The following is a 16,413-nucleotide window of genomic DNA, read 5'->3' as shown; positions in this document are numbered from 1 at the left end:
AGACTTTTTTGTGGACCTCTCATTATTCTTTGCCTCTTAAATACTATTACTTCTGAGGTTCGATCTTCAACATTCTTCCTTTTCAATTCTACATCTTTTTTCTCTTTTTTGTGTGCTCCCAATAATTTCCATGGTTTAGAAAAGATCACTAATGAATGAATGAAATCAAAACTGTCTCTTTCCCAGAAGTTTCAACTGTATATTAAAAAGCCAATGTGGCATATCAATATCTCGTATGTCTTGCAGACACCGCTGCAGGAATTCATTAGAACTTAAGACACAAAGTTGGTGGAATGGATTCATTCTGAAAACTTTCAAGGTTTTTTTCCAAATTCTAAGAATTGGTGAAAACTGAAATGAAGTAACTCTTGGGACAATAAATAGTAAAATTTACTTCATACTGAATTATCTTGTGGTGTAAAAATGCCATTTAAATGCCCTAGGGTTTATTGACGTGGAGGATTTTCGACTTCTGAACTATTGATCTGCCTTCTGTGAAAACTGTGTTTGGACTTCTCAGTATTTGAAATAGTGTGGTAATGAGATGCCATAGCCACCCTAGGCATTTTGTTTATATTTGAAACTATTAGGTTTGGGAGAAGGCAAATTAGTGTAAACTTGCCTAATCCCCCAAACAAATGAAAATACCTTGATTATAAGAAAAACTACTTAAGTATGTGTATATATATATATACTGTGTAGGTATGTGTATAGATAATCACACTATAAGTATATTTATTAAATTTTTAGATTGCATGTTGCAATACAATATTTTGAAAGAGGTCTGTGACTATTAATTAAATGACTACTACTACTAAAAAAAAAACATTACCAATTCTATGCCGTTGGTATATCTGAAATCTCACAGTTCAAATATCTGGAATTTTTAATGTAGATACCTATAATAGTTTCCTGTTGGATTCATTTTTCTCATATGCTAACCTGTTCTAGTATCTTATCCCTATTACCTTACTACCCCCAGCATCAAATTCAAGCTCCTTATGGCATATAAGGACCTTACACTTTCCTCATACTGTATATGAATGTATGTGTGTGTTTATCTTGGTAGGAGCAACAACAACAACAAACTATTTAATAGATAATTTGAGGGGTAGGGTGGGAAATGTTTCCTTGTTTTTGTTCCTGTTGAACAGCAACTGAATGTTAACTGTGAAATTACTCATACTTAATTATTTATCTGCACTATTTGTTTCTGTAACACTAATTAGATCATATATGATAGATAAACAGGGAAGTGATATTAGCATAATGTGGAATTTACAACTATTGACACACATTTTTTTTTCTGAGCATGATCATTTTGCACCACCAAGAAACAGAAGCTGAAAGCAAAGTACATTTCATGGATACATGAAACTGTACATGAATAGACATCATATCACAATACCTATTTTTTATCTGGCTAAATTTGCCCATATGCTCTGCCTTGGAAGTGGCTATTGTCTATTTTCCCCATCTTTGTTAATTTCAGCAGTCACAAATCTTTCTTACACACATTTCCAGCAACCTTTCTTTTACTTTATAAACAGAAGGTAAAGCCCTATATTTTTAGTGTTATTTATTAAAAAATATTTTTAAGTGTACTGGTATTTTTATTATGATTATTATTAATGTCTCTTAGTGATCACAATACTGTTTCTCTTAGTGATCACAATACAGAGTTGTACAGATATTACATAACCTTCCCCAATTCTATTTTCTCATAGCCCATTATTTTCAGTGTAATTTTGCAGAAGAGATGTTTCAGGAATGCACATATCATGTTTTAGCAGAAGTTCTTCTATCTATACAAGTTACTTAAAGGTTTTGTATTGTTTTGTTTTAAAACTAAAGTTAATAACACATTTTAAATTAGTTCTTAACAGTTTTTAGTAATTTGCATATATTATCTCATTTTAGACTCATGACATCCCTGATAGTTAGATACCTTTGTTGCCCCTACATTTAAAAAAAAATTTTTTTGCTTAACAGATGAGAAAAATATGATTCAGAGAGGTAACATGCCCAGGACAAATAAGAAAACTAGTAGATTATAGTCTCAAGATTTAAACCCAGTCAATGTCCACTGACTTTGCAGTTAACTAGCAACAAAACACTGATTCTTTCTATAGGGAAAATATTTACTAAAAATAACTAGTCTCATATTTTATTAAAACCATGGTGTACACATAACTTCCACCAATTCTTCTTCAATAAGAGGCCATATATATATTTAAATAGTATAGAATCACATATTCCTCTGTGTCAAGGCAATCTTCTAATAACTGAATATAGAGTTGTAGTACAAATGATCATGACTACTTGTTCTCATGGATGTTGCACAACAGTAAGGAAAATGTACACTAAGCATCTTATCAGGTACATAGCATAATTTCAGATAGGAAGATCAAGAACAGGGTAATGGGAGAAAGTAACTGGGAAGTAATACTGGGATCTGCTCATTCTGATAGTATCATGGAAATTCTCTCTGTATAAGAGCCATTCAAAAACTTGGATTCAGACACAGAAAATGGAATCATTGACTATAACAAGGTTTAGTGTTTTCCAAGTAGTGAGAATGAAAAAGTTGGACAAAGTAGTTAAGGTCATCAACTAGAGTGAGTTTACACATATAGATCCTGGAACTGAGCATAGAGAAGAATGACAATATGGGAAACATAAGGAACTTGTCATCATAAAAATAATAAATAATTTTTGGAAAATCTTTGAAGAATCAAATAATATTTGAACTACAAATACTAGTTTAAGTAAGAAGGAAAAGTAGAAGTGATGAGAAAGAAGGATATTGAAATTTGTATTTTGGATGCAGTACATTTATTCCTGTGCATGAGACTTTATCTAGGAAAGAGTGAAAGAGTCGATAAAGCCATGCATTGTTTAATGACGGGGATATTTTCTGAGAATTGGATCAATGGGTGATTTTGTCATTGTGCGAACATCATAGGGTGCACTTACACAAATCTAGATGGTTTAGCCTATTGCTCCTAGGCTACAAACCTGTACGGTGTGTTACTGTACTGAATACTATAGGTAATTGTAACACAGTGGTATTTGTATATCTAAACATATCTAAACATAGAAAAGGTACAGTAAACATGTGGTATAAAAGAAACTATGGTATACCAGTATAGGACAGTTACCTTGAATATAGCTTGCAGGACTGAGAGTTGCTCTGAGTGAGTCTGTAATGCATTGCACTATGATGTTACAATGGTTACAATATCATCAGGCAATAGGAATTTTTTAGCTTCCTTTTAATTTTATGGGACCACTGTTATATATGGGGTCCCTTGTTGACAGAAATATCATTATGCAGCACCTTACTGTAGAGAATGCTTGGATGAGTTGATCAAAGACTAAAGGACAGGAAATTAAGTTGATATTAAAATCACCAATGAAGATAAATGAGTAGTCATGGAGAGGATATTCTGAGTTAAAGTTATCAGTGATTTAGGTAGAAAGCCCATTCCATCATAAATGGCAACAAGAAGAAATACTATTAGATTGTAAAGTCTGGTTATTTGCATTCCATGAGGAACCGAGAACAAATGGTTTCGATTTAATAGCAAAAAGGATCCCTGATACACTTTTAGTCCCACAATTGGGCAGATTTGGTGTGAAAATAAAAAATACCAGTTAAAGAACATGCAGAGAAGTTTTATATCAAAGTAAGAAGATAGAGAGAGTTTTGAATGGAAGCTGTTGATTTAGAAGGTTTTGCTGATGACAGGCTATGACTGCCCTAACGTACACTGGGGGAGCCCAAGAAGGCATGGGGAGGTGGACAGTCAGGTCTGATTAGTAGTTGTGCAAAGCAAAAATGGGAGAGGTGTCATTGTGACGATGGCTACTCTGGGAGACTTGGACAGCTAATGGTGTCTAATATAAATAGGCATGACGATAAATCCTGGTATGGTGGGTAATTAGGTGAGCAAACTGGTTATAAACTTAAACCAGTGAGGATAAATAGCTTGGTTGTCCTCTGTGTGCTCTTCTTCTTGTCCCACATTATTCTCGCTTTGTGTTTTGTACTTTACTGAATTTATTGCTGAAATTAGCTTGTTACTTTATGCCTCTTGTTTTCATACTTTTTTATGTTATAATTTTGAATATCTGCTCATACAGCTTTTAAATTTTCCATTTTTAGAACCATGTGTTTTCCATGCTTTGTAGTTGCTGATTATACAGTGTTATAACACTCTGTCTTTCTTATTTGAGTACTTTGTAATAACAAACTCTCTAGCAGATGTATTTTCTTTTCAAGGTCAGCAAAATTATACATGTTGGTTGGTGTTGGTTGAGTGTTAAAACTTTTTGTTGTAGCTGTTGGATAAGAAATAGGAAACGGTTCTCTTATTTTTCAGATATATAAACACTATGGCACATACCATATCTTACTAGCTTCCTTGATTTCATTTTAATTTGATCACTTAATTACCTAGGTGACATTTATATGACTGCAAGAATGATTTACAGGGAATAAAATGGTTCATTTAATTCCAGTGAAGTAATGTAATGTAATGAATGAATGATTTCTAACAAATAAAACAACTGATTTAACAGTACTAAATCAGTATTTTAGTACATCAAGGCAGAGTTTTGTATAATAATTCTTGATGTTTGTTTTTTTATGAAACAGGAAACAATTCATGTGCCTGCCTTTTTGTTCATACTTTTAGGCTTTTATTGTTTGAAAACAGTATAACAGCACTGTACTCACTAATAAGGCAATATAATCAAAATGGTAATGTAGTGCACACAGGATGTTCTGTCATGTCATCATGTTTCCTATTTAGCATCCCATTCCCTGGTTGAGACTTCCTGTCTATTAGCTTTTTACACATTAGAACTTCCCATTGGGTCAGAATTTTACCTGACAGGGAAGGAGAAAGCTATATACATATTTGGATGCCAGAACAAGGAAAATAGGTTGAAGTTATTAAGAAAAATTTGGCTTCATAGAAGTATGAAATTTTACTAATAAAAGTTATTTTTTTTAAAAGTCCTTTTATCAAAATCTAAGATTAATACTATTGCTACATTCTTCCAAAATACAAAATCTATTCAAGATGCTTTCAATCCAAACACCTTCCATTTCATACATTATTGTTGTCTAGCATTTTATTTATTTTTGTATATAAACACATATTATTATTTTATATAATCATACATGTAGTTATTTATATAGAATTATCCACATATATTTCAGTTTCTTTGCTCAATATTGTTTAGTTTATCTCATCTCTTAGCCCTAGAATATTTCTTTTTCTCCAAGTTGGATCTTTAGATGTTCATCTACTCAGACAGAAGGGTCTACTGAGTGTAAGATTTATCTATCTAACTAATAATGTCCTTATTTTACATTTTCATTAAAAGATATTATATTTCACATATTTCCTCCTATATGAAATTCTGGAATCTTGAGGCACTGAACTGAGCCAAGTAGAAACTTGAAGAACATTATATTACCTTTCTTCCACTAAACTCTTCAACAGTGCCAGCTCTGCATAGCATACTTCTCAGAACTATATTCTGTTCCTATTTATACATCATCACATCTGATCACACTAGTAACAGATAGCACAGGATGTAAACAATAAAAATTGATAACCATTTCCACCCCCCCAAAGTCTCCGTAGTCCACTTAAATATTCCATCACATAAATTAAGTATTGCTTTTAGTTTAATTCTTAACTGCTCTCAGAACTTCTTCCTACTGCAATTGGTGATATCAAGGAAAGGGTTCAGGTTAGCAGACAAGTTTTACCTAGAGTCTTAAGTGAGCAATTCAAGGTTCTAGGTCATCAAGGATACTAATTATTTCTGGAAAATGTCTCCACTATTTTTGCTTCTATGTCTTTTTTTGGCAATAATATGACACATCAGCTTCAGTTAACTATTTAATACCATCTATAATCAAGAAATATCAATAACAATGATTAATATCTTAAAAACTATATACCACTCTAAATAACAATCTATCTATACTTTAGCCTTTATGTCTTGATTACTAATTGGCTCTATATATTCATATATGCAAAGATATAATGCCACCAGTAAGTCAAATATAAAATATTTCATTTGTCTATTGCCTACTTTGATAATTTATAAAATTAGATCTCTGGAAACACAAGCGGTGCATGTAAAGTTAAAATTTATACTGTTGACCAATATCCTATAGGAGAAATTACAATCATAATAAAAATGATGGTAATTAACATGCTCTTCTGTTAAAAGAAAACAAGGGCAGGCATCTGACATACATACTTGAGTGAATATGGCTTATAACATACTTTATATGATGTATATGTAATATAATTTATATTATTGTCCTCTTCCTTTATCATTCAGAATTAAAAAAAAAAACTTTTTGAAGAAGTAAAATATTCAAATCTGTTTTATTTTTCAGGGTTTAATTCAATCACTAATGCTAATTTTTATGTTAAAGCTCTGTAATACATAGTTTTAGAAAATTAAAAAATATATATATATATTGTTTTTTAGACTCACGGATTTCAAACTTTTATGATTATGAATTAGAATAAGAAATGCATATTCGTCTTATAAAAACACAAATATATTCATACAATTGAAAATATTGAAACAAAAGTTCAAAAAACAATATTTAACTGATCTAGAACTTATTCCAATATGTGGCATCCAGTGCCATGACAATCCATTTCTATTCTATTGTATTCTATTCCTTTATATAATCCTGAGAACAACACATTAATTCTATTTTTTAACTTACTAATGGGTCAAAATCAGCCATGTGGAAAACACTACCTGATTAAAATACAGAGGGTACAAAAAAATGTATACATATATTAAGAGATGTTACCTATGCTCAAGCAGTATTTCACCGTAATCAGAAGTATCTGGACGCTGACGGTAACTGCTTTGAGCATCTCTTGTAATTGCAGAAGTCAAAAGAGACTTGTATTTATCTTTGTCTTTTGTTATCGGTATATATTATTACAATTAATATCAATTAATACAGTTTTTTTCCTTTCTTAAAATGTGTATACATTTTTTGGCACCCTCAGTATATATGAATTACATAAAGACATTACTTATTTAGGATGTTATTATATAATGATATGAACACTTCCAATTATCAAGGAAAGAACTCTAAGGCATAGTTAGAATGTGGTAGCTGTTACACAAATCAAGTTCAGCATCTTAAATAATTTCAGATATAGCAGATGCATTAGATCTACTACATAGTTTTAATTCATCTGTGAGCCAGTTGTTTAAGTTCACTGTACTCAGCATTATAAATAATCTTTTAGGCTATTTATACATGCTAAAAATTCATATGTGACATGTGTCCTTTATCCTTTATAAACTGTCTTTTGTTCTGCTATTCTTAGCCTACTCTGCCTCACTCCAAAAAGTGAGGTACAGAACATTTCAGAAAAATGTATGTTTTGTTCTTTTGAAAGATAACGGAAACTAATCTAAAGACTTTACTTAGGCAGTTAGTGCCTCTTTTTAACTAGGACACAATGTTCAAAAATCACAATATAAATGCCAAGTTATTTCAGCAGTACATTTATAGTTTATCCATGCTGAAAGAGTTGGAAGAAGTTAGAGCTTCTAACTTCTAACTTCTCTGATTCATCATTGCGGGTTTTGCCAATATTCACTCACATAGTTCATAGACATACCTATTTCCTTAGAATGATGGAGTTAGTTCTGCATTAACATTTCCACCATTTAAGGCATCATAAAGCATTAGTGAGAGTGATGTCTTACGTGAATATTATTAAAATGGTCAGAACATGACAGCTTATGTACACGAATCACAGGTGCTCAATGATTATTTATCAAATATAAATGGATTCTCATAGGTTTGTCTTTTTTCCAATAAATATAGTTAGAAACTCAATTAAAACTGTATATATCTCCATTGTATTTATTTGCATCACATTTTCTTTGGCAGATTTCCACTATGAGTAGTAAGGGTAGGTATTTTTAAATATTTTTCAACAAATAATGTTAGCATACATTCCAGAACAGCAAATGGCTATATCAATAATAATTGTATTAGTAATACAAAACAAAATAAAAATAAAGTGTCCTTATTTGAATATTTTCTAATTTAAAAATCAAATGTCAAAGTTAAATGTTTGCGCCTTCCTCGTTTGTCATGCTATTACTAAATTTTGTTCATATGTAATCTTAAATAGCTAACTTGTGATTACAGTTTTTGACTTGTGACTTATTGGTCTATTAGAACTTACATGTATAAGTTGTCTTTTTTTGACTATTTATTACCATAACTATAACTAGTTATGTCACATCACACACTTTAAAAAGTAATGTTTTGAAAAAAATTGTGAAATATTCTTTTGACAATACTCTTCTTTTAATGTATTATTTAGCAAGTCAATTTGCTTAAAAATAGACCTCAAATTTAAGAATTAAATTTTCAGTAGAAACTTTAAGATAATAACACAATTAATTTTTAAAGACATATTTTGGTAATTGTGAACCAACATTTTTATCATGGCAGTTTCTAATAAAGATGTTTTGACTTTCCTATCTAGATAGAATTCTTTAGCAATCTATTTATTCCTAATAGTAATATAAGTAGAAGATAGTAAAGTGATGTTTCTATTATGATAAATATGCCCATATTAAAAGTCAGTAATATATATTATTCTGATAGAATGCCTTATTACCTATAGAGAAAATAACTCACTTTCACATGCCCATATTAAATACATTTTACATGAGAGCAAAGTTCTCCAGTTTTAAAAGAAGTTACTTAACCTTTTTAGCTTAAGAACAACTTGCAAAAAGTGCACAAGTCATAGGTCACATAACTTGGTGCATGTCCACAAATTGAATGCATCTATGTAACCAGTCACAGATCAAAAAACAGAAAATTACCACCCCTAAAGTTCCCATCACAGTTTATTTCAGAACCATCCACCTCTTTGCCTCAGCACTCTACCAAGGGTAACCACTATCTCCATTTCTGATGCTGGATAATCATTTTATTCACTTCCTAATATCTTATTTGTCTTCCAATGAAAACTCGTACATTTTTGTTTTATTAAAGTTTATTGGGGTGACAATGGTAAATGGAATCAAATATATGGTGATGGAAGGAGAACTGACTTTGGGTGGTGAACATGCAATATGATTATACAGATGATGTATTACAGAATTGTACACTTGAAACCTATGTAGAAAACTAGTACATTTTAAACCGTGTTTACTCTTGTGCTGACAATGAAATGTTATTATTTTCCATTGAATAGATCCAAAGTGGTACCCTTCCCGAGTTGGCCTGCAGCTAGAACGGGGTAAGAACTAACTTTCACTGATATATTTCCTTAGTTTGGAATCCTTTCTTCTGTCATCAATAGCTAATACTTATATCATTTACTACATGGCAGGGACTGTAATAAATTCTCTAACTATAATATATTATCTCATGTGATACTCCCAACAAACTGGTGCTCCACTTTTATGGATGAAGAATTTCAGTCTCAAAAAGAGATAATTTTCGCCATTCACTGTCAGTGCATATCGGAGGCAGGATCTGAACTAACATTTTCCTATCTCTAAAGCTTTTACCGCTCATTTTTCTGCCTTCTAAAATGCTCTCAGGGATACAGCTTAGCTCTTTCTTTCTGTTTTCTTTTCTTTCTTTCTTTCTTTTTTTTTGTTGTTGTTCTAAAGCAGAATAAGTGAGGTAAGAAGGAGCAGACACAGATGATTTATAAGGAAAAGCATTATATCCTTGTTAAGCCTCAGTTTTCTCAAAATTGCAAACCTTATTCTCCATTCAGAAAATTTTGGATAGATACACTTAAAAATGAGTCCTGCTAAGAATCATTGTTATTAATATGGATCAACTTGAGCTTGAATTTAGACTTGTTAAATAAAGGCTGTGGGTAGAATGTAAATTTTGGAGGACTACTTAGTCAAAGTCTATATTAGTAAATCTACAAGAAACATCTATTAAGGAATTTCAATCACTTACAGTTTCTATACAATAGTAAACTGTATTTATTTCTGGTGTTGTTTTTTTAACATTCAGGTTTTCATTTTTCAAGTAGCATATTCATATGAAGAAACATGATTTCCTTGTATCTAAGATGTGCCAGCTCTCATTGCTATCTTAAACATTCCATCTTTCTCTGAGGACTCTATGTCAAAAAACACAGGAATCCATGGCATTTTTAGAAGTTGCACTTTCTTGATGATCTCAAATTCCTCAAAGTTCAAATGTTGAAGACAAATTCCCATCTGGCTAGAGTTTAAAATAGAAGGATCATTGTCTTGTTTATTTTTGTCTCTGTGTGGCCTAGTATATGCCAGGCACATAAATGCCTTTCAACACATGCATGCTGAAATACCATAAAATGAAATACTGGTATTGTTTTCTGAATTTGTCTCATATAAAGAAGACTTAGAATGCCAGAGCCATCAATGTCAACTGTAATTTCAACTTGAAGGACATTATAATGAACTGGGGAATTTCTGTTAGTTCAACCTTTCTGGTAAATGTGAATTTTCACTTTCCCCTCACATTTATTTACCTGGTTATATATACCAGGGTGTGTGTGAATAAAGTATAGCCAAGTGTCCTTGGGTAGGAATGTGATGATGTATTTGAAAAAAGAGTTAATTAACTTAGCGAGATAAGGAGGGTATGGTGCAAAGAAGATGTTATTTGGAGTAGCTCAGAATTTTAAACCTGACTTTTCTACTTACCTATTTATAGGATCTTCTTTTATAAAGTGGAGGTAATAAAGACCCTAAGTTATTTTTTGTAAATATTAAGTAAGATTATGTTTATAAAATACTATGATTTGCATATGGTAGATGTTTTATCAATCACAGTTACAACTATAAATATAGGTATACTATTAAAGTAAAAAAGACTTAACTCCCAAAACAAAGCAAGGCCTGAATGTTTACATATATTTGCTGCCAGAACATATTTGACAGAATGATTGTACTATGAGCAATGACGTGTGAATTTAGAGTGTTTTACAGTTTCCTCACACAAAAGACATCATTAAAACATAAATAAAATATCAAGCATTGATTTTTATGGGAAAAATAGCAAACATTTATCGAGCTCAATGGTTCTGCTGAGCTGGGCTAGAGTTGGCCGTAGGTGGAAGGCTCACTCTTACACCTGTAGTCAGCTGGTGGGTGGTTGAGGACTGACTGGTCTAGGGTGACCACAATTGCAGCCACTCTTCTCTGTTCTATGTGGTCTCTCCTGCCTCAGCAGAATATTCTGAGCTTGTTCTCATGGTGGAATCAGGGGTGTAAACAAATGAGCACAAGCACTCAAGAATTCCTGAGGCCCAGATTTCAAACTGGCATTTGATCCCTTGGCTTGCGTTCTGTTTGCCAAAGTAAGTCACTAGGCTAGCCTATAGGGTGGGGAATTGACACCAAATCTTAATAGGAGGAACTAAAAGTCATACTGTAAATCATATGTATACGGTAATTGTGAAAAATTGTAGCCATTATTGCTCTAAATCTGTCATAGGAACTGGTAACTATAATGTGTTCTCTCTTCCTACATTAATCACCAGGACTTCATAATGTCTTGCAAGTACAGGGTTGAATTTCTAATTCTTAGTTGGATTTCTATAATAGAAAGGTGAAACATGGGTAGAGTTGGCCCTTCTCTTCCCATCAGGCTCCAAACATCCATACCCTTTGTACAAGAGCCTTGACAGACTCCTAAGTATAGAGATATACACCTTAGTGTCGGTCCCACTCTTGGGAGGAAATGTCCAAGAAAGATGTATTGCGTGAGTAAATTTAGGCAGGAAATTCAGGGGCTTTAAGTGGCCGAAACACAACACAGGAAGAGATGGCTAGGGCTCCCTTTAGGCAGGCTCTCTTGGTCCTACATGTTCTTTTCCATTTGGAAAAAGACATAGGCATGGAAGGTCAAGGGCAGAGGGCCCTGATAGCTGAGTCTAAGAGTGGAATGGTTAATGATATATCTGGATTCTGTCAGGTTGTTTTTTCCAAATGTTATATTGATGGGACAAAATTTAAAAACAGAATGCCAATTCTCTGTTCCTTGAAGTCAGCAGGGTTTTCGAAGAGTAGAAACTAATCCCCTCCTCAAAGGTGTCAAAAGGTGCATGGTAGAAGGATGTTTTCAGCATACTTTCAAGGGGTACAAAGCCATCAGAATTATTTGTCCTTACTAACATTTCATGTTGTTATACATGGTTGTCACATTGACATTACTGACCATTTGGGTATCAAATTCTTTACCTTGATCCACATTGCATTAGCTTCCTATTGCTGTGTAACAAATTACCACAAATTTGGCAGCTTAAAATAACACTTATTTATTAGCTTGAAGATACAATATGACTGAATCTGCTGCTCAGTAATCTCTGCTGTATATTTCTCTTACTACTTCAAAATCCCAGAGCACTAGAAAGCTCAATCTCAGTTTTTCTTGCCTTCTTTTTAAACGGAATACATAAATAATCTCATCAAGCCCTATGGTTTTAAGTGTTAATAACTTTCAAATGTCTATAGATACATTCACCCAACTGCCTACTTGGCAGCTCCCACTTGAATGTTTGATAGATAGCACACACTTAGCATACCCTAATAGAAATCTTAATTTCCACCTGCAAATCCTGATCTTTTCTCGGTCTTCTTCATTTAAGTTAATGAGGTCACAATGGACCTAACTGTTTAGGCCAGAAATCTAGGACCAATCTGCTGTATATCGCACTGAATCCTCTCCTCTTAAGCTGAAGCTGCTCTATGTTAAAATATGTCTGAGTTGATGCATTTTTAATGTTTCTACCACTGCTACCTTAATCCAAACAAACATCATCCTCTACTTTATGAATTTAGAGGTACTCCTAAATAATTTCCTTCATTCCTTTCTTCCCATTTGCCATAAGTATCCATAGTGATCTTTAAAAAACAAAAAACAAAACAAACAAAAATTTGTTTTATTTCTTCTAGTGAGGCAAATATATTTATATTTTTTTTACGGTCTATTCCATGAAAGGCTTTGTCTCTAGCACAAGAAGGTGAGAAGGTGAAGCCTCTTTATTTGGAAGGTGGGTTAAAGGAGCCAGAGTCCAGGCTACTTTTTCTTCCCTTCTGATTCCCAGAGTGATCCACAAGGCATCCTGGTGGGGAACCTGGGGCAAGGTGGGAAAGGCTGGTGGGTGGTTTCCAGGGTCATTTTTAGTGATGACGCTCTGAATCTATGAGTCAGTTCAATGGTATCAGCCAAGCATAATGCCATAAGAATGTCTACATTAATTAAGATCTTATGGAAGGTCAATCATGTATTACTTTTTATCCAGATGGTGTTTTCAGAGGGACAGAATAAGGGAAGGAGTTGTTCATCTGGGCATGTCTAAATTTCTCCTTATTTTTGGAGGATGGTTTTCCTGGATATAGAATTATTTTCTTTTAGCACCTTGATTATGTCATCCCACTACCTTCTGGTCACCATGGCTTCTAATGACAAATCAGCCTGTTATTCGTATTGAAGGATCCTTTGTACATGATCATTTCTTACCTTTTGCTGCTTTTAAGTCTGTCTGTCTTTAACTTTTGACAGTTTAGTTGTTTTGTGTCTGAGTTTGTATTTCTGAGTTTATCCTTCTTGGAGTTTATTGAACTTCTTAGATACACTTTTAAGACATTATTTTTTCAAGTGTATCCAATGTCTGGGATTTCTCAAGGATAGTCTTTGTTGAATACTCTTTCTTGAGCATAGTTTATGATGAGACAAGTAAAGAGTTAACAGGAGTGGGCTTGTGAGCTGACAGGATGAGATAGGCAAAGAGTTAACCAGAGCGAGCTTGAACATTAACCACTTGGCTCTGAATCCCCTGGCTAGCACTGCACCTACAAGCTGACAAGCACCTAACATCCATCATAGATGGGAACAGAACAGTTCCCAATCACAACAGCAACTCCCTGCAAGCTGACATCCATCATAGAGAGAGGAGATAACTTTAATGGCAGCCCCTCTGCAAGCTGACAAGCACCCTACACCCTGCTTAGAGAAATATAAAACCCCAGCACTCCTTCTCATCGGTGCAGTTGTCCCTTATAGGACTCTGCCCTGGCACAACTCCTACCTGTATCTCTCTCTTACCCCTCTGTCTCTGCAGCTGTCCCTATCGGGCTCTGTATTGGCAAAATTTCCTTTTGTCAGAAGTATCTCTCTTTGACTTTCAATAAATCCTTGCTTACTTTTGTAGAGTCTCGTAAATTCTTCTTACATTCTGCGAATGACCAGGGGCTAATTCTACACCGAGACAGTATACAGGCTATAGTAAAAGCTTAAATGGGAATCTGAGGAATAAGAAGTCCAAAGGGGACTCTGAAAAGTACTGACATATTGCATAGACACTAGAAACTCATGCATATGTACATGCTCAGGGATATGCAAAACTATACAAGAAACACAGGGAAGGCCCTAAGTTCTTATCTCTGAGTAGCTTTGATTTTTAGCAGAAGCAGGAGAAGCAGAAGGCTAAGTCAGGGTTGTTAACTGCTGGCAGAGCATTAAAGGTGTGCTCCAACATGTACACAGAGCTCTTAGTAATGACTGAAGACTTGTGGGTTCTAAGAATTTAAGGAAATCTCTATCCAATCATTAGCTAATAACCAATTAACTAGGAAGAGATTTTAGTGGCTACACAACAAAAAATTAACTCAGAAAAGTCATTAAAGAAACAACAATAAACCATGAGTAGGGAGGGGAATCTGATTTCCAGAGTTGCCACATTCAAAGTAGCCAATTTAAAAGAAAATAGAAAAAAAAAAAAAAGCATGAGACAAACAGAGATACATAGTGGTCTTTTGAAAAGGTGAATCATGCCTTTGCCCTGGTGGTTTGCAATGAAAGCATTTTACCCCAATTAATTTATCCTATAATAAAATCATTTAGAAAACAGTTGAAATATAAGTCTACTGACATCCAAAATTATACTTTAAAGAGAGTAAAAATCATATTATCATATCAATAGATGCAGAAAAAGCATTAGACAAGATACAACATCCATTTATGATTAAAATGCTTAATAAAATGGGTATAGAAGGAAAGTACCTCAACATAATAAAGGAACTATAAGACAACCTCAGCAGTATGGAGGTTCTGCAAAAATTAAGGCTAGAATTACCATACAACCCAGCAAACCCTCTTCTGAGTATGTACCAAAAAATCTGAAAATGTTTATCAGTAAAAATACATGTACCCCTATGTTCACTGAAGCATTATTCACAGTAACCAATACATGGAAACAACTGGTGTCCTTTGATAGATGATTGGATAAAGAAAATGTGGTACATATATACAATGGAATATTACTCGACCATAAGAAAAGGTGAAATACTGCCATTTGCAACAACATGGATGGATCTTGAGATTCTCATGCTAAGTGAAATATGTCAGACAGAAATAGTCAAGAACTATATGACTTTACTCATATGTGGGATATAAAACTGAAATCAACAAACAAACAAGACAAACAAAAACTCATAGACACAACAGTTTAGTGGTTACCGGGGGTAAGGGGGGATTGGTATAACAGGGTAAAGGGAGTCAAATATACGGTGATAGAAGAACTGACTCTGGGTGTTGAATAAACAATGCAATATATAGATGATGGTATTATAAAATTGTACATTTGAAACCTATATAATTTTACTAACCAATGTTACCCCCAAAAAATTTTAATAAAAAGAAAAAATTTTAAACCAGGTTTAACCCAAAAAAAAGTACTTTGTATTGTATTTGATTATGATTGTCTAGTATTACATTTTCTTAGAAAACAATAGGATAGTAGCTAGTAGTAATCTGTACTTTAGATATTATTTTGAAACTATTATGTATATGAAAATTTGCTAGACATTTTATAAAATTGATTTATTCACAATTCATTTTGCTTTAAAGTTATATTTTATGTGCAATTTCTATGTGAAATTTATCTTTAGCTTTCACTGGTTTCTTATTAAAAATTATTTATCATTATGTCTTGAAACTGTATTAAAATAATATTTCTTTATGATTTAAGGTGGGCCTTTTTTGAAGGACTACATAACCATTCAAAGTGTTGCATCTTCCTCCATTGTCACACTCTATTTTACAGACCTAGGTCAACAGGTCAGTTGGACTGCAGTAAGTATCAATTTCAAGTGCAACATATATGTCCCACATTTTGATGTGAATAATTTGTTGACAGAGAGGACAAATTCGGTCAAATAAATTCAAAGTGAAATAAATATTGTACTGAATGGTATTTTAAGTTTTACATTCTTACTATGATCAGTGGCCAAAATTTCATTCAAGAATTGTATCAATGGAAATACACAGTTGAAAGAAGGAAGATATATGTGTTTTTT

At 33.1% G+C, this 16,413-nt stretch overlaps 1 protein-coding gene across 1 annotated transcript in view; it reads left to right on the top strand.

Annotated features, from left to right (window-relative positions):
• Positions 1–16,413, top strand: part of TECRL (trans-2,3-enoyl-CoA reductase like) — a gene marked incomplete at its 3' end in the record, with an annotated part of 77,380 nt that overhangs the window by 47,093 nt on the left and 13,874 nt on the right. The window contains exons 3-4 of the mRNA XM_019633876.1: positions 9,294–9,338; positions 16,086–16,189. Of these exons, the coding sequence (XP_019489421.1) occupies positions 9,294–9,338; positions 16,086–16,189 (149 nt within the window). The remainder of the gene's footprint in view (positions 1–9,293; positions 9,339–16,085; positions 16,190–16,413) is intronic.

The sequence above is a fragment of the Hipposideros armiger genome, unplaced genomic scaffold (assembly GCF_001890085.2).
Source record: "Hipposideros armiger isolate ML-2016 unplaced genomic scaffold, ASM189008v1 scaffold_1426, whole genome shotgun sequence".
NCBI classification, from domain to species: Eukaryota; Metazoa; Chordata; class Mammalia; order Chiroptera; family Hipposideridae; genus Hipposideros; species Hipposideros armiger.
This window is presented reverse-complemented; position numbering and strand designations above follow the sequence as displayed.